Source organism: Podarcis raffonei, chromosome 15, assembly GCF_027172205.1.
Source record: "Podarcis raffonei isolate rPodRaf1 chromosome 15, rPodRaf1.pri, whole genome shotgun sequence".
Taxonomy (NCBI): domain Eukaryota; kingdom Metazoa; phylum Chordata; class Lepidosauria; order Squamata; family Lacertidae; genus Podarcis; species Podarcis raffonei.
This window is the reverse complement of record NC_070616.1, coordinates 40,793,779-40,811,436: the sequence shown is the minus strand read 5'-3', so window position 1 is coordinate 40,811,436 and position 17,658 is coordinate 40,793,779. Positions and strand designations below refer to the sequence as shown.

The window sequence follows — 17,658 nt, the reverse complement described above, 5'->3', positions numbered from 1 at the left end:
CTCCAAGCCTCTCCATCACATATTTCCCTTTGCAAACCTTAATCACAGTAAAGCATTACATTGATTACCATCAAGGGAAGATTCCCAGCTGGGTATAATTGCTGTTTACAACTCAGCACTTTGTTCTGGCATCGTCAATCTCATTTCCTTCCTCTCCTCTTTCCCTCCATACTTCTTCCCTTGTGTGTTGTGTCACTGAAGCTAGCCATGGTTAATGCTAATTGGACTGTTTTAAAGCAGGACTTGAGGCTGGTTAGCAAACCCTGGTTAAGAGGGAAGCTGGTGTGCTTTCTTCTATTAGCTTGATTAAGCTAAGTGGCCTGGTTAACACATCAGTGGTAAGCCATGGTTTATGTAGCTTAACTGATTGGTTTGTATAGCTTACTACATAGTCAACTAATTATGGTTTGTTTTTGGTCTGTGAACCAAAAGATGAAAACATTGTTTCAATTTGGCAAATGATTCTTTGCTTGAGTAAACAATGGTTTCTTGTTACCTATGACACCGTTATCCTCATTTGCTTTGGTGCCGTATCCCCACATGCTTACCAGGCTACAGAGAAGAGAGGCAGGAAGAGTTAGAAAATGAAACCAACACTGAGCAAATAAATAAATAAATAGTGCTGTGGCTACTCACCTGTGAGACTGATTTCTGGCGTATTATTGTTTGTGAATTCAGCCATCATGTGTGCTCCATTTCTTAGCCTGGCCCCGATAGCCATTGTTAAGAGAATTCCAGTGTTATATCTGTATTGTCACTATGAAACTGAGAAGAGGTTTCCCAGGACTTGGGCAGTACTTTGCCTTCCAGTATTTGCCAGGTGCAAAAAAAGTGTTTGTTCTATTTTATGAAAAGCAGCAGTGTATTTTAATAAAACAGTTAAACAAGCCACAGTAAGGAACCCATTGGGTGGGATGTCTCACTAAAGGATTCCTCGCCTCTTGAAAAATGCATGACTTTTGCTTTATTATTATTATTGTAGTTTATATACTGCCCTTCATCTGAATATTCCAGGGCAGTGTACAACATTAAAAACATAATGTACATAACATAATAAAAAATCAATAAAACAATCACAGAAAATTATAATAGTAATAATACAGTCTTCCATATTTAAAGGGCGTTGATTGTTTAATGGCCAAAGGCCTGGGTGAAGAGGAATGTGTTCCCCTAGTGCCTAAAGATATGTAATGATGTCACCAGGTGAGCCTCTCTGGAGAGACCATTCCACAGACTGGGAGCCACTACAGAGAAGGCCTGTTCTCTGGACCTCTCATTGGGGAGGCACACGAAGAGGGGCCTCAGATGACAAGCGCAGGGTTTGGGCCAGTCCGTATGGGGAGAGGCTGTCCTTAAGGTATTGAGGTCCTGAGCCATGTAAGGGATAGCAGATCCCACCGCTAACACCAAAATGTTGCAGATCCCCCTGCTCTGGTTACAAAATGTGGCAGGTCCCACCTACCTATACATTATATAACCATCCTGGGTTATCTTTGGGTTTTTATGTGGAGGTAAACTTTTTAAATTGATACTTTATTGAAAAAAAAATTATAAAACAATAACCCATGCATTCTTTTATAAATTTGATATTATTATACTAATACTAATGTAAATATTAACAGTGGCATAGCGTGGGGGTGCAGGGGGGGCCGGGCGCAACATCTGGGGGGGGGCGCTCGCACTTGCAGCTCTCTGTCCCTACTAAAATCCACGGGTTAGGGGGCGCAAATTACTTGCCTTGCCCCGGGTGCTGACAACCCATGCTACGCCACTGAATATTAATGGCCTACTACATTTTGTATAAATTCATTCCAAAATTGTCATATTTATCCAAGCAGTTGCAAGTGTTATCATATTATCAATTTACAGATTAAAGGAGATAATGTCTTTATTCTTCCAGTTCATCAATATCGGTCTCTTGGCTACCATTAGAGTACATAAAATCCATTTTTGTTGACCTGTTGTTAACTTCCATATAGTAGAAGAAGCAGCTTATACTCTTCTCTTGTCCCTCACTGGAAACTTCCTAAATCAGTGGTGTCAAGTGTGAGATGTGGTTTTAATAAAAGTCCCATCCCACAAAGTTTGCTGAGCACTGAGTATGCATATTCTGTAACAGCAACTCCAAATTCATGTGTAGGGAGGAAGCTGGCCGGCTCCCACTGCTAACTCTAATCACATTCTTAAATGAAATGGCTTGCAAGAGGAAATTCACTTGGTAGAGTTCCCACAATTTCATCACATGCAGGCAGACCTAATGCTGTTGAGGTGAAGTCACATTACCCAGATGTATTAGAACATACAAATGTTATTTAATATTTCACTTGGGAGGCAAAGATGTCCACTAAGAGTTTTTTGTGTATCCCTTTTTTAAGGATTTCTGTGTTATAAATGTCTTTTGACTTATGATCAGCTCTTGCTCATTTGATTTTGTGTGCATAAAACAGTAAGAGTTTTTATAGTGTGCAGAAAGTTTGATGCAACCCTTAAGCAAAGTTTCTAATTAAAACTAACACTTGTTGACATGAAACAGTTTTCCTGCTGTTAAGTGTTGTTCCCTAACTCAAATAATGAAGGAAATTTCCTATGTGCTTTTAATGATTAGCCAGACCTTTGTGTGTGAGAGCATAAAGTTTAGGGGAGCAGGGAAGAGAGAGCATTCCCTATGTGCAGATAATTGTTATAGTGTCTATTAATAGTTATGCCAGGAAAAAGTGGCTGAATAAAGCACAAACTGTTCATTTGCACAGCCAGGATGTTTTTTACACACACATGTGCACAAAGATGGCAGTGCAGTATAATAGCAGGAAACGATAAAATTCTTCTTCCTTGCCTATTCCCCGCTCCCCATCTGTCCACATTGATTTCGCTTTTTTATGCATGCAGGGCGTTTACTATCAAAGGGGAGGTTTTTGCTGCATAGGATGTTCTCATACTCTTTATTTATTTACTTCATATAATTTATACACTGCTTGATTGTAAAAACAAACCTCAAAGCAGTGTACAAGAGGAATAAAAAATAAAATTGTCAGTTAAAACAGTTCAAAACAACGATTTTTTTTAAAAAAAAGTTAAAATGGGTGATACACTTAAAAAAGGATTAAGATACCAGTCAACATTCTGCATGTCTGTGTAGGCTTGTCTAGCAAAAAAATGTTTGTAACAGGGTCCGAAAAGAGCACAATGAAGGTGTTTGCCTGATGTCAACAAGCAGCGAGTTCAAATTTATAGGTGCTGCCACACTAAAAAGGTCAATTTCTTATGCATGCAGAATTGGCATTATATGGCATCTGTAACAGTGCCAGTTGTGCAGATCGAAGCGGTCAAGTGGGCATATGTTACCTGAGGCAATATCTCAGGTACACCCCCAGACTATAGATAGTAATAGTTATCTATCTATCTATCTATCTATCTATCATCTATCTATCATCTATCTATCTATCTATCTATCTATCTATCTATCTATCTATGGATGACTTTCCTGTTACACAATCCTGATGGAGCCCCATTCAAATAAAATACAGTGGTGCCCCGCAAGACGAAATTAATTCGTTCCGCAAGTTTTTTCTTCTTGCGAGTTTTTCGTCTTGCGAAGCACGATTTCCCATAGGAATGCATTGAAAATCAGTCAATGCGTTCCTAGGGAAACCGCCTTCAGACCAGGTCCGGGGACAGTCTGTCCCCTGACCTCTTCTGAAGGCTGGGGGGGGGGGCAAGGACTTCTCCGCTGTCCCGGGGCGATCTGAAAATGCTGGCGGGCGGCAGCGAACGCTTCGCTGCCGCCCTCCAGCATTTTAAAAGCTCCCGGGACAGCGGAGACTTCTCCGCTGTCCCGGGGCGATCTGAAAATGCTGGCGGGGGGCAGCGAACGCTGCGCTGCCGCCCGCCAGCATTTTAAAAGCCCCCGGACAGCGGAGACTTCTCCGCTGTCCCGGGGCGATCTGAAAATGCTGGCCGGCGGCAGCGAACGCTGCGCTGCCGCCCTCCAGCATTTTAAAAGCTCCCGGGACAGCGGAGACTTCTCCGATGTCCCGGGGCGATCTGAAAATGCTGGCGGGCAGCAAACGCTGCGCTGCCGCCCGCCAGCATTTTAAAAGCCCCCGGACAGCGGAGACCCCATAGGGAAATTTGTTTTGCGAAGCACCTCCAAAACGGAAAACTCTTTCGTCTTGCGAGTTTTTCGTTTTGCGAGGCGTTCGTCTTGCGGGGCACCACTGTAACTCCAATAGAGTGTCATTGTCCTGGGACCCACCAGGCGACTAAGCTTAGCTTCATCCAGGTCAGCTTGATTCCCTCTGTGCCAGGAGCAGATTGAGCCAATTCTAGCCAGTTGGTGTTGCAAATACACTAGAGTTGTTTGTCTTGATTGAGGGACTGCTAAACATTTTCTTTCAATGAGTGGCTTGATACTGGGGCACCCTTCGCTTTTGATTGGCTCCTGCAGAACACGGTCCATCAGTAGAGTTGTCTGTCAGAGTATTCACTATTTTGCACCTCAGAAATACCAGTGGCTATAACCCTGATTTTGGTGGAAAACATGTGTGATGCAGGAGATCTGTATGTTCTTCTTGTGTGCCCTATGCCTAAGAGACATCTTGTTCTTTTGCTCTGTAAGGTCCTACGTGCACTACACATTTATAGCTGTATCATACTGCTTTAAACAGCCACGACTTCCTGCAAAAATCCTGGGAACTCTAGTTAGTTAACGGTGCTGAGAGTTGTTAAAACATCCCCTTTTCTGCTCAGAGAGCTACAATTCCCAGAGTGTCCTGCCTCACAGGGAATTCTGGGATTTTTATCTGCCAATGGCTGTCATGTGGAAGATGGGGCAGACTTGTTTTATGCTGCTCTAGAGGGTAGTAACTAAACCACTGGATTCAAATTATAAGAGAGGAGATTCTAGCTAAATATTAGGAAGAACTTTCAGAGGGTAAGAGCTGTTTGACGGTGGAAGGTATCATTGGAGGTTGGTTGGCTAGCAGAGATCTGTATTGCAGGGGCTTGGACTAGATGGCCATGGGGAACCTTCCACCTCTACAATTCTGTGATTGTAGTTAGGTGCTGTATAAATGGTTAAAATCAGAGGTTTTCAACCTTTTTGAGTCCACAGCTCCCTTAACCAACTACATTCTTTCTGTGGCACCCCTGTGGGGCTCAGGAGCCCAGTTTTATCACCTCTTGCCTGCAGAGCTGGCAGCCTCTCACCCTTTTTCGAACACCCTTCATTGTGGAGGGTTCCCTCAGCCTCCTGTCCTCTCCCCTCACCTTAGGAGTCCTATAAGCTGCCCCCCCCGCCTCAAAGAGAGATGCCTCCTCACACTGTCCCACTGGGGCCTAGGAAGCATCATTTGGCCAGCTCCAGAGGCAACGTTCACCAGGGTTGCTGCAATAGAGAGGCAGAGACGCAAGAGGGCATCCAAGGAGGGAGGTAGGAAAGAGGGACAGAGGCCAGTGTTTCCCACAGCATCCCAGGGTATGAGAAGCTTGGCCTATCACTCAACATCCAAAAAACCAAAGTTCTGTATCAACAAGTACAAAATAACCCCTCTGCAGCGCCACAAATCCAACTCAGTGGTGTAACGTTGGAAAATGTTGATCACTTCTCCTACCTAGGCAGTTATCTTTTCCACAACATGGATGCCGAAATCCAGCATTGCCTGAGCTCTGCTAGTGCGACTTTCTCCTGATTGAAGTGCAGAGTGTTTGAGGACCAGGACATTCGCAGAGATACCAAAATGCTTGTTTACAAAGCTATTGTACTACCAACCTTACTATACGCTTGTGAAACATGGACCACTTATAAACACCATCTCCAACTCCTTGAAAGATTCTATCAACGGTGTCTCCAAAAAATTATACACATCACTTGGGAAGACAGGCAAACTAATATCAGTGTACTGGAAGAAGCAAAGATCACCAGTTTTGAAGCAATGATTCTTCAACATCAACTTCGTTGGACTGGTCATATTGTGTGGATGCCTGATGATCGTCTTCCAAAGCAACTACTCTATTCCAAACTTAAAAGTGGAAAGTGTAATGCTGGTGGTCAACAAAAGAGGTTTAAAGACTGTCTCAAGGCAAATCTAAAAAAATGTAGTATAAACACTGACAACTGGGAAACACTGGCCTGCTAGCGCTCCAATTGGAGAACAGCCTTTACCAAAGGTGTCATGGGCTTTGAAGACACTCGAACTCAGGACGCAAGGGAGAAACGTTCTAAGAGGAAGGCACGCTTGGCAAATCCACACCGTGATCACCTCCCACCCGGAAACCAATATCTCCACTGTGGAAGGACGTGTGGATCCAGAATTGGCTTCCACAGCCACTGACGGACTCATTGTTAAAACCATGTCTATGGAAGACAATCTTACTCAGCTACGAGTGATCGAAGAAGAAGAAGAAGAAGAAGCCTTATGAAAGATTTCTTTCAACTCTGCTATTTTTGTTTGGTATTTGGGAGTTTTTAGAGGGGAGGGGCTGAAATAAATCTGATAGTGCGGAGTCTTTTGCAGTTCCCTGTCGGATACATTAATGGTGCTTATCTCCCCCAACCAGTTTATTTTTTTTAAAAAAGAAGGCACATAATGTTTTCAGTGTGGCTTGGTGCATAAAACCTCACTGATAAGCAAACAGTGGTTAGCCTTGTTGTCTAGCTTTGGCTTATTGTCTGTTTGTTTTTATTTTGAGCTGATTAATTTGCTCGGGGGAGAAGGAAGGCGGTGGGAAAGGGGAACAGTAGAGACAAAGGCAGCAATCAAGAAACAAGCCAGCGTTGGGAGGAAGAATGCGGGAGATTGTAATTGGAGGTTTGCTTTGGGAGTTGGGGTTGAAAGTTACATGTGTCTGGGGGGGGGGGAGGAATGAAAATGGTTAAGGGAATCCACATTCTGCTGTGAGATGGCCAGAAGTCATTGGAGGTATTCGTGCCTGGAGCTGACCATACATGAATGGAATAACACCTTGGATAGTCATGTATATCCAGTAAACTGCTCTGAGATCTGCAGGTATAGGGCAGTATACAATTTTAATAAATAATAAATAATTTAATAAATGTATTGAATTAATAGTTCAACAACAAGCTGCTTTATACATGGGCTCAATACAGTCCACACTGGCTGGTATCAGTTCTCTAGCCATCCCAACTTGGGAGATGCTGAGGATCTTTTGCTTGTGAAGCATCTCTAGTATGCCTCCACTGTGTGAAGTCTTAAAGTAACTCAAGATTGTGTTCTGAAGTGACATGGGCGTGGGCCGGACTCAGTGGAGACCCAGTTGTCTCCTGAGTAGGGCTGGACGATAACTGGTTTTAGGCATTGTGATGTATCACCAGCCAAATATCACAATACTATACTGAGATATCACAATGTCTGAAATAAGGATGGAGCTACGTAGAGGCATTGGCTGGCCTCATGGTTTTCCCCACATTGTGATTTTTGCATAGCATATGCACACACACATCATGATTTGCAATATATTGTCAGGTCAAAAGTTATGGAACCGATATCACAATATGGATTTCAAACCATTTTGGATGATATATTAATATATTGCCCAGCCCTATTCCTGAGTTCAGGATAAAAGGTAGGAGAAGAGTGGAACCTGCAAAGAGCAGAGGCATGACCACCATGGATCAGGGCCATCCACACAGTTGGTTCTGGGACCTACTGACAATATTTAGACATTTAGACAGGGCTTTTTTTCAGCTGGAACTCACCTCTCAGGTGGGTGCCATTGCCATTCTGAGAGAACGAGGGAGGCGTTCATAGTGAGTTCTGGCACCTCTTTTTCTAGAAAAACTGCATTTAGAGGTTCTGAATGCCAATTGCTATCATTTGGCTGCTTTTGTACATGGGAAATACTTGGTGGGCCTTGGTGGCTGCTGTTTCCTGTACTGTAGTGTTTGATTTGCATAATACCCTGAGCTGTTTTGCAAATAGTATATTATTTATCACGAACAGCTGCCAGCTTACAGATGAGAATTAATAAGTGGTGCCAGTCTTGGCTTAGTGCAGCCTTGAACTGTCAAAGTGCTGAAAGAGAATTGCAGAAAATGGGGTGACAGTGTTGCTTTCACGTGCCATGTTCCTAATCCTGAAGCAGACTTCCTTTTCCATTTGTACCACAACTACTTCTGCTTTTTTGTCCTCATTATGTAGCCTGCTGTGATGCATTGGTGGGCATTTGGAGCAGCGAGTGAACCCTAGCTGCTTTCACAAGTGCTTGCGGAGAATGTGTCTTTTGTTTTTGCTTTTAGTTTTGGACTTGAAATTTGGGGAGGAACCATTTTGATTGCAATGAGCTTCCAGGAACGTGATGCTTGCAATTTGGCCCAATTCATTTCAAGTTTTGTGGCTATCTTCAGGGGTGACTGTTTTAATATATTCAAAGCAGAACTGAGGAATCCTTTGGCGTTCCAGAAGTTGTTGGACTACAATTCCCATCATCCCTCAGCATTGGTTTTGCTGACTGGTGCAGATGTGAGCTGAAGTCCAACAACATCTGGAGGGTCCCACCTCTGATTCAAAGTATGTCTAGAGCTGCTTTCAGATCCTTCTCCAAACAAAGAGTGTGGTGGTGGGAGCGGGACTGCACCTACTGCTTGTCAAATTGTCATGAACACTGTCTGCTCCACTGATCTCAACTTTTGCATGTCAAACCAGATGTCTGAAAAGCAGCCCTCCATTTCTGATCTGTGGCACTGTACACAGAGAGTGGCAATACTACGTTCAAGGCAGTGTTTTATGCATTGCATGGGGTGAAGGTCTGGAAGGCACTTAAAACAGCCTCCTATACTTTCTCAAAGTAATGTTCCTGCAAGCCTTGAAATGTGTTGGAGAGGTCAGCAAAATAATTTGCAGCGCACCTTTTGGGGTTTCTTCTCTCTCCCCACCCCAACAGCATGTCAAATATACCAGAACATCCAATTAAAATGAAATGAAAAATAGATTAAGTTAAAAAAATTAAACTCCACTTTATAGTGATGCGACTCCAGACACAAATGACAATATACAGTGGTACCTCAGGTTAAGAACTTAATTCGTTCCAGAGGTCTATTCTTAACCTGAAATTGTTCTTAACCTAAAGCACCACTTTAGCTAATGCGGCCTCCCGCTGCCGCCGCACGATTTCTGTTCTCATCCTGAGGTAAAGTTCTTAACCCGAGGTACTATTTCTGGGTTAGCGGAGTCTGTAACCTGAAGCGTCTGTAACCTGAAGCGTCTGTAACCCGAGGTACCACTGTATTTTTCAAGATTTTGGTTATATCACAGAAGGATTTTCAAACCTAAATGTGTGAAGGGGATTTTCCTGTACTGTCCGCATCTCTCCCATCTCTGCACCCCTTGCAATGTGCAGGGGAAGGTCTGGTTCCTTTCCAAGGCAATTCATAATCAAGGGTTCACAAATGCCCTTTCCAGCTTGCCACTGGCGAGTGAATCTTTTGCTGCTAAGCATTTGTTTCTAGATTGTTGTTGTTGATAAACTTATAAAATGTTTTAAGCTGCTTTGAGCATTAGTAATGAAAGAATTAAAAAACAAACCCATGAGCATGCATTCGTTTTTGCCAATGTTTGTATTTTTTATTTTATTCAGTTGATCACGTTGTTCCTGAGCCAGGCACCAGTTTGCTCTCTGCATTTGACCAGTGGCGAGAGTGGGCAGACAGCAAGTCCTGCTGCGATTACTCTTTGCATGTGGACATCACGGAATGGCATAAAGGAGTTCAGGAGGAGATGGAAGCCTTGGTGAAGGATCATGGTAAGCCTGAGGAGTCTTTATTTAGGGCTTGCTCAGTTCTTTAGTTTCTGAGGCAAACACAAAGGCACAAAAACATCTGCATCCTAGCTGCAACTTTGACTTCTGCTTTCCACTCAGAAGTCATAGCTGGTCTTGCTGTACATAGAGAGGATTTATTTAAATAATGTATCTGTCATTTCCCCATGCTCAGTGTGGCTTATGTAAATATCCCAAGCATAAGGCGCATCAATGAGAGCAATAGCAACAGCCTGTCAACATACTACACAATTAATTTTGTAAAAACTCCAATCGAGTCAGCAGCCAAATGTCATCCAGAATGAATCGGGAAGCTGATTTATGCCAGGGCAGACCTGTGGCACACCTAGCTCAGTATGGTCAAGAGTGACTGGCAGTGGCTCTGCAGGGCGGAAGGCAGGAGCTTTTCCCAGCCTTGCCTGGAGGCACCAGGGATTGAAACTTGGTGCTTATACACGCAGAGCATGTGCTCTACCACTGCTGTGGCCCTTCCATTTTGAATGGGCTTTCCATTCTGTCCAGAGAGGGAATTGTAGCTCCTGGCCTCGCCACAAAGTCACCATTCTCATACACTATGTTATAACTGCTCTCGTGGTGCGCGTGGGATCGTGTTCCTGCAATCATAAGTAATGAGAACGTGCAAATAGGCAAATCTGATCTGCATTTGTTTGTTTGTTTGTTTAAAAACTTTTCCCGTGGCTGTTCAAGTAATAGGGTTTCCACAGTGGCTTACAGATAAATTAAAAAGGAAAAGGAAAAGGAAAGGAAAGACAGCCCCTCCAAATGGATTTTCCATCTAAAAACACAACAAATAAAAAAGGAAGGAGGGAGGAGCAAAAAAAAAGCAAACTTTTAGCATCAGGTCTTAAAGCCAGGGTTACATAACTGGCTTGTCATGTGGTGTTTGGGTTTGAGAAGCTTTTGCCCTTTCTCTGTCGGACTGTATGGTACATTGGGGCTTCATACAGGTATGGCCCAGTGTGGTTGTCCATATGTTTACAACTAAATGGAATGCTGATGGATTTTAAATTTCCTTCCCTCTCTTGCTTCTGATAGGAGTGAATTCTTTCTTGGTGTATATGGCTTTCAAGGATCACTTCCAACTCACAGATTCTCAGGTATGGCACCTTCTTGGTTTGCATTATAGCTGATCCAAAATATTTGGCCCAGATTTTTTGGACATTCCTTGGGTGCAGGGCAAAAATACCCTGACAGTTATTCAAGGAAATATGGATTTGAGGTAGGGTGGGGGCTAAGACATTTTGGTGGGAGGTTCTTACCTTAATACAAGGTGGCTGAGTGTGACTCTCCAGATGTTGGGAGTTCCAACTCCCATCGGCCCCAGCTAGCACGCCAGTGGGTGACAGTGACTATGGGAGCTGTAAACTAGAACCATACATACATTTAAATCTCTTCTAGATTTTCAAACTCTGCATACCAGCGGGGGGGGGGGGCTCTTGGCTTCAGGCCCTGCCTGTAGGTTTCCCAGAGGCATATTATTTGGTCAGTATGTGAAACTCATTATACTCTTAGTTTACTTTGTGGAGAGCAGCTAGCCCAGCCCAGCCAATATCGTTGGAGGCCAAGGTTCAGATCCTTGCTCATCTGTTGCTCTTTCTGGGCAGCCTTGGGGTGGCTTAACCCACCCTGAAGTGTTGTCAGATGAGGATAAACTGACATAATCCTCATCAATTCTGGAGGGAGATGTAGAAATGAGATAGATAGCTGCTCAGTTGTTATGGCTGTACGGAATCTTTTTGTGTTAACTTCTCAGAATTCAATGGATGGAAAACTCATTCCCTGAATCCTGTAATGGGAGGGTGAGTTTTAGAGATGTTGGAAACGTAATTTAGGAAAGCCAGCACCCTTTCTTTCTTGTCTCCCTAGATATACGAGGTCCTGAGTGTGATCCGTGACATTGGGGCCATAGCCCAAGTTCATGCTGAAAATGGAGACATCATTGCTGAGGTAAGCAGAGTTTCCCGATCACGAGAAGTAATGAACTCTCTTCAGGCGTTCTGAAAGGGAGTTTGCTCAGCAGTAGTGATGGCTTTTCCCCATTGGGACTGGGGCCAGAGCCGACAATGAGTGGAGCCAACTTAATTCTAGTTTTGCCCCCATCCTCCTCCCCACTGAATTCTGTAAGGGCAAGACTGAGACTAAGGAGGAGGAAGATGGCAGAGACTGGTACCCCCTAGACTGGTAAGATGGGGATGGGGCTGTATCCCATTTTCTCAAATGGACCAGGTTCCTCTGTCAATGGGCAAGATGGCAGGTCGGGGGAGAGACCCTGGAGACAAGGAAATTAGCTTCAGCACTTTGGAAGAAGTCCTTGACACATGTTAGTAAAAGACATTTAATCTTTTCTCCTTTCCATTTTGCTTTAGGAACAGCAGAGGATCCTGGAACTAGGCATCACCGGCCCCGAGGGGCATGTTTTGAGCAGGCCTGAAGAGGTGATGGATAATTTTGGGCTACTCCTTTTTCCTGAATTGCGTTTCATGATGCCAGTAGCAATAACACAGAATACTGCATCCCACATTGAAGAGTTTGCATTCCACACATGGTAGCCACATGTACGGCAGAGGTGGTCAGATGGCACAGAGGCCCCAATGGGGTAGGGGTTAGTTCACAGAATCATAGAGTTGGAAGGGACCCTGAGGATCATCTAGTCCAACCCCTGCAATACAGTGGTACCTCGAGTTACATATGTTTCAGGTTACAGACTCCGTTAACCCAGAAATAGTACCTCAGGTTAAGAACTTTGCTTCAGGATGAAATTGTGCTCTGGCGGCGCGGCGGCAGCAGGAGGCCCCATTAGCTAAAGTGGTGCTTCAGGTTAAGAACAGTTTCAGGTTAAGAACGGACCTCCGGAACAAATTGAGTACTTAACCCGAGGTACCACTGTACAGGAATATGCAGCTGTCCCTTATGGGGATTGAACCTGCAACCATGGCGTTATCAGCACCACTCTCTAACCAACTGAACTATCCATCTTTTCAACTGAAAGGCAGTTGTTGTAGACCTTGTTAGCCTGGATGAAGGGACAGAGAGATGTGCGTGTGTCTGTTTAGAAACTAGTCCACTGTACAGAGGAAACATTTATGTTTATAGCTCCACCTGCTTTTGCCTGTCGCCCTGCCCACTCCTGGCACATGGCACCAAGAAGGGAATGCAGCCTTCAGGCAAAACACGGTTCCCCAAGCCTGTTGTAGGAGGTGGTTAGCTAGGCATCTGGGTCAGCCAGCCTGCCAAAATGTATATTGGTGTCACAAAAGCAAGTTGCTGGAGAAGGAAAACCAAGCATCAAGATTTCATCAGGAAACGGAGGATCTGATGTGAGGGGGGGGGTGCAGAGGGGCACCAGCAGAATTTTGGCTCAGATTTCCAGTCTGTGCTACTTGGACCCATTGTGAGTGGGGGGAGGGGGAGGTGAAAAAACCTCTAAAGGAGAAGGCAGCAACAATGTCAGTGATGGGAAGAAGGGAAGCCACGTTTCTGCAAGGGTAGGGAGCTGAAAGCTGCAGGAGCGTTGCTGATTTCTTCCGAGGAGCAGTAGAACACGAGATGGGGAGGCATGCAGTGGTGAGGTAAGGGAAGATCAGGTCCACTCCCCCCCCCCATGATTGCAGGATTCCCCTTACTTTCCTACATGCTTTCCAAATCCGCTTCATGGGACAGGTGGAGTTTTATATCTGCATCACAGGAAATGGGGAACTGGGACTGTGCTGTTGAACAGAATGGTCCAGGCACAGGGAATGTTCTTCAGCTTAAAAGCCACATTCCCATCTGGGCAATCTTCTTTTTTGGGGTGTGGGTGGGGAGGGGAGCACATGCTAGTACTGGGTGGGACCAGGGATCAAAATGTGTGGAAAATGAAAGCAAATTTTACCTTAGTACAGTAGGCTAGTTTCTACTCACCCCCTCTCACCCCCTGCCATCCTCCATCCAGGCAAGCAAGAGGCAAGCAAGGCTCACGGACCCATTCCATACAGGTGAAAAGCATCCAAGGCAAGGATATGAAGTAGGACAGTTGAGGGGTGTTGCCTGGGGACAGGCCTGGAGGCTCCTCGGGTTCTTCACCCCTGGTGAAATGCTCAATGCATTTGCAAAGCTTTGTCCACATCAGATGCTATCTGTCTGTCTGTCTACCTATCTAATTTCTAAACTGCACTTTCATATAAAATATCTTAGAGCAGTATACAACTTGAAAAACACAGTAAAAACAATAATAATTGGCATCCGCCGGTCTTGAGGGACGATGGAGTGCACCTCTGGGAATGAAGTCAGACCACTGGAGAATCACTGTGCCTACTGTGGCTGCAGAGACTGGCAACTTGTATTGCTGCCTGAAGTGGTCTCTCTGGGATGCAAGCCTGGGCAGAGTTAGAACTTCTCCTTGCAAACAAACAAACAAATATACATGCATGCAGGCAGGCATATGGGTAAAAGCTGGTTGGCAAAAGAACTCAGGTTTGAAATTCCTGTCTGAATGAGACAGTTTTTAGAAGAAGTCTGAAAACGAGCTGGGCTGATTCCTGCCAAACCTCTGTTGGCAAAGAGGTCCACACCAAAGGCTCAGCATCTGGTAAAAGGTCCATCCAAACTTCAGGGGCATGTAGGACCACTGAAAGTGCCCCAGCAGAAGACTTCACTGGTTGAGGTGGAGCATAAGGAATTGGACAGTCCTAAAGGTACTTTGGGCCCAGGCTGAATTAACACCATGGCCAGCAGTGGTCAGGGTTGATGGGGGTTGTCGTTTAGCAACCACCTGTGGACTTCAGTTTCCCCATTCCAGCTTCATAGCTTTGCTTGGAAAGAGAGGGAGGAAAAGGACAGCAGAATAGTCAGCAAGGAACACAGAAGTGCAAAGTGAGTTAAGATGTTTGGCAGTGATCCATGTGACTATATTCATCCAGGCGGAAAGCACAACTTGCATTGCCCAGGGATTTGAAAGGTGACATTTTGCAGCCGTGGCCTCCCCGCCCACACGGAAAAGGCCACAGGGAGGTTTTAATGTGGCTTTTAGTAATGGTTTGTTTGCCTCCAGCAGTGAGTCAGAAATACTTGCAGCTGCCTGAGAGGCTTTCTAAAATTTTGGAGGGGCGGAGGTAAAGGCAAACGAAGGGGGGCTTTGTAAAATTATGCATGGTTAGGAGAAAGTGGATAGAGCACAGCCCCGCCCCCCGCACGCTGCATAATATTAGACCAAGATCATCCGGCAAAGCTGAATAGTAGGAGATTTGGACAAGCAGAAGGAAGTCATTATTCACAGCACATCATTAAACTATGGAATTTGCTTCTAGGAGATGTGGCAATAGCCATCGACCAGCGGCGTAGCGTGGGGGAGGCCAGAGAGAACCTGGGAGACTCCCAGCTCTCATCAGCCGCAGCCAGCATGGATTATGGGCGTTGTAGCCCAACATGCATTGGGACAACAGTCTTAACAACTACAATTCCCAGGGTTCTTTGGAAACACCACAACATTTAATCCAATTTGTTTGTAGTCTCCATATGCCACTTGTTTTGTGTCATTAATTTTCTTCTTTTTGGGGTTTCATTTTCCAAAGGGAAATAATAATGGAAGCCTTGGCTGGGGGTGCAGTGGCAGGGGGTGGCTTATTACTAAGACAGATCTGTGTGTCTTCCCCTCCGTAGGTGGAGGCTGAAGCTGTGAACCGGGCTATAACCATTGCTAACCAAACCAACTGCCCCTTATATGTCAGCAAGCTGATGAGCAAAAGTGCAGCTGAAGTTATTGCCCAGGCCAGGAAAAAGGGTAAGTGCTGGATGGAAAATTCCTGTTGATTCTTCCACTCTTTTGTTTTCTTGGCAGTGCTGTATGGATACATTTGCATTCTCTGTCCAATCTGGATTTTAACTTCCTGAGCATTTAGGTTTTTTCTGATGAGCTTGTTCTACAGGCCAAATAGCTTGTTTGGGACTGGGGCTTTCTAATCCAACTTTCCTCCTTTTGTTTTGTTCCACCACAGTTGCCTTGGTAACACAAGTTTTGCAAGTATGAAAAGCATGATCTCTTTAACCATGTCCTAGACCTTTGACCATCAGCTCTTTTGACAAGAGCCAGTGTGGAGTAGTGGTTCAAGGGTTGGAGTAGGACCTGGGAGACCAGGGTTCAAATCCCCACACAACTATGAAGCTGTCTGTTTGGCTTAGAGCAAGTCACTCTCAGCCTACAGACTCCGCTAAACCAGAAATATTACCTCAGGTTAAGAACTTTCCTTCGGGATGAGAACAGAAATTGTGCAGCAGCGGCACAGCAGCAGCAGGTTAAGAACAGTTTCAGGTTAAGAATGGACCTCCAGAACGAATTAAGTACTTAACCCAAGGTACCACTGTAATTGCCTGATGTTTTTAGGCATACACTTTAAGCAAGCGCAATGTGCAAAGCATCCTTAAGGCTGGCCTTGGCTTCTGCTAGTGTCCCGTTCATTGGGACTGTGTGGGCCAACGGAGGCATCTTGTTAGACATCAACAGAGCATTCTTTTTACTTCAAATTCTTTCTCTGCATTCTAGCCTTCAGGGAATTGCTGTTCAAATGGTGTCAATAGCTCCCATTTCCCCTCTCTCCCCTCTCTTTTATTGCTAAAGCCTTATTAGTTTCTATTTAAAGCATTTGAGATGTGGGTTGTTTTTTTAAAGATATCTGCCTTTCTTTGTAAGCCTGAGAATGTTTATTCACATCTCAGCAGAGCTTGATTGCTAAAGCTCAAATGTAAGTCAGGTTACATTGCCGGAAGGACACCTCCTTACACCCCCACATACAACAGCTTTCTTCAAAAACCAGTTGCACGGCGCTTGCACTCTGTGCATGCTTAAATGCATTCTTTTGTTACTCCAAATGCTCCCAATTCTAAGCTGAATTCCACTATAAACAGGTTGGAAGACTAATCTCTGTTGCTGTGGGTTTTGTTTTTTTTTAAAAAAAAATGGTTGGGGGAGAGGGAAATGCCTGTTCCCTTTTGAAAGACCTGCTTTCATGCGGACTAGAAACCTGGGCAAACCTTCCTGAGTGTGAGCTACTAGCCCATCACAATCCCTGCCTGGATATTCCTGTGCTTGCAAGTTCTATTTCAAGCAGCGACGCTCGTGTTTACTCGTCTCCAGATCGAGCGAGGATCCTGTTTTGCCCACCAGATTCCGATTCAGAGTCCTCCTCCTTGTCACCCATCCCTGGCTGCCAAGTCTTGCCAAAGGCTGCAGGGATTTTGTGCTCCCCACCCGCCTGCACCCCGGGGGGGGTGTCCTTCCTCACCACCCCCTAGTTACGGCCCTGACCGAAAGAAGAAACAAATGCCTTTACTAGCCAGTGGGAAATGGTTAGAAAGGGATGTTCAAATGAATAAAACGAATAACTAAACTAATAGCTTGCCTTTTGCACCCACGGAGCTCAAATCAGCATGCATCATGTACTCCCCGTTCCCTGTTTTCCCCTCACAACAACCCTGTGGAGTTGGTCCAGATAGATATGAGAGGACGAGGCCTTTTAGGTATATTTAGAAACAGATTATTTTCAAACCACGTTAAACAGTGTTAACAAAAGCAGTGACCTGTACAAAGGAAGGCAATGAAGAGAAGCAGAGAGAGGGAGAATGAAAGCTGTGAGGGAGATCAGAGCTGGGGGGACCTCAACTTTGACCTCCAGGTGTCGAAAGGTGCAGATGTTGCTTTGAAGCAAGGAGCTTTTCTTTAGCTTAGATTCCCTGGGGTTACAGTTCTTGAAACACGGGAGAGTTGTTCGCAGAGTGTTTTTAACAGTTCCCAGGTTTCTTTGGAGAAAACCTTGATGGTATAATACTGTGTTAAGCGTAAGGTGCCTCATGGGCAGCAGATTCAACATGGAGGAAAGAAAACCCATTTTTCTC

The 17,658-nt window shown here is 44.8% G+C and overlaps 1 protein-coding gene across 4 annotated transcripts in view; it reads left to right on the top strand.

The window, feature by feature from the left end:
- Positions 1 to 17,658, top strand: part of DPYSL2 (dihydropyrimidinase like 2) — an 81,953-nt gene that overhangs the window by 53,159 nt on the left and 11,136 nt on the right. For all 4 annotated transcript variants that reach the window (XM_053367687.1, XM_053367688.1, XM_053367689.1 and 1 more), the window contains exons 4-8: positions 9,592 to 9,756; positions 10,828 to 10,889; positions 11,659 to 11,739; positions 12,159 to 12,227; positions 15,430 to 15,550. In XM_053367687.1, the coding sequence (XP_053223662.1) occupies positions 9,592 to 9,756; positions 10,828 to 10,889; positions 11,659 to 11,739; positions 12,159 to 12,227; positions 15,430 to 15,550 (498 nt within the window). The remainder of the gene's footprint in view (positions 1 to 9,591; positions 9,757 to 10,827; positions 10,890 to 11,658; positions 11,740 to 12,158; positions 12,228 to 15,429; positions 15,551 to 17,658) is intronic.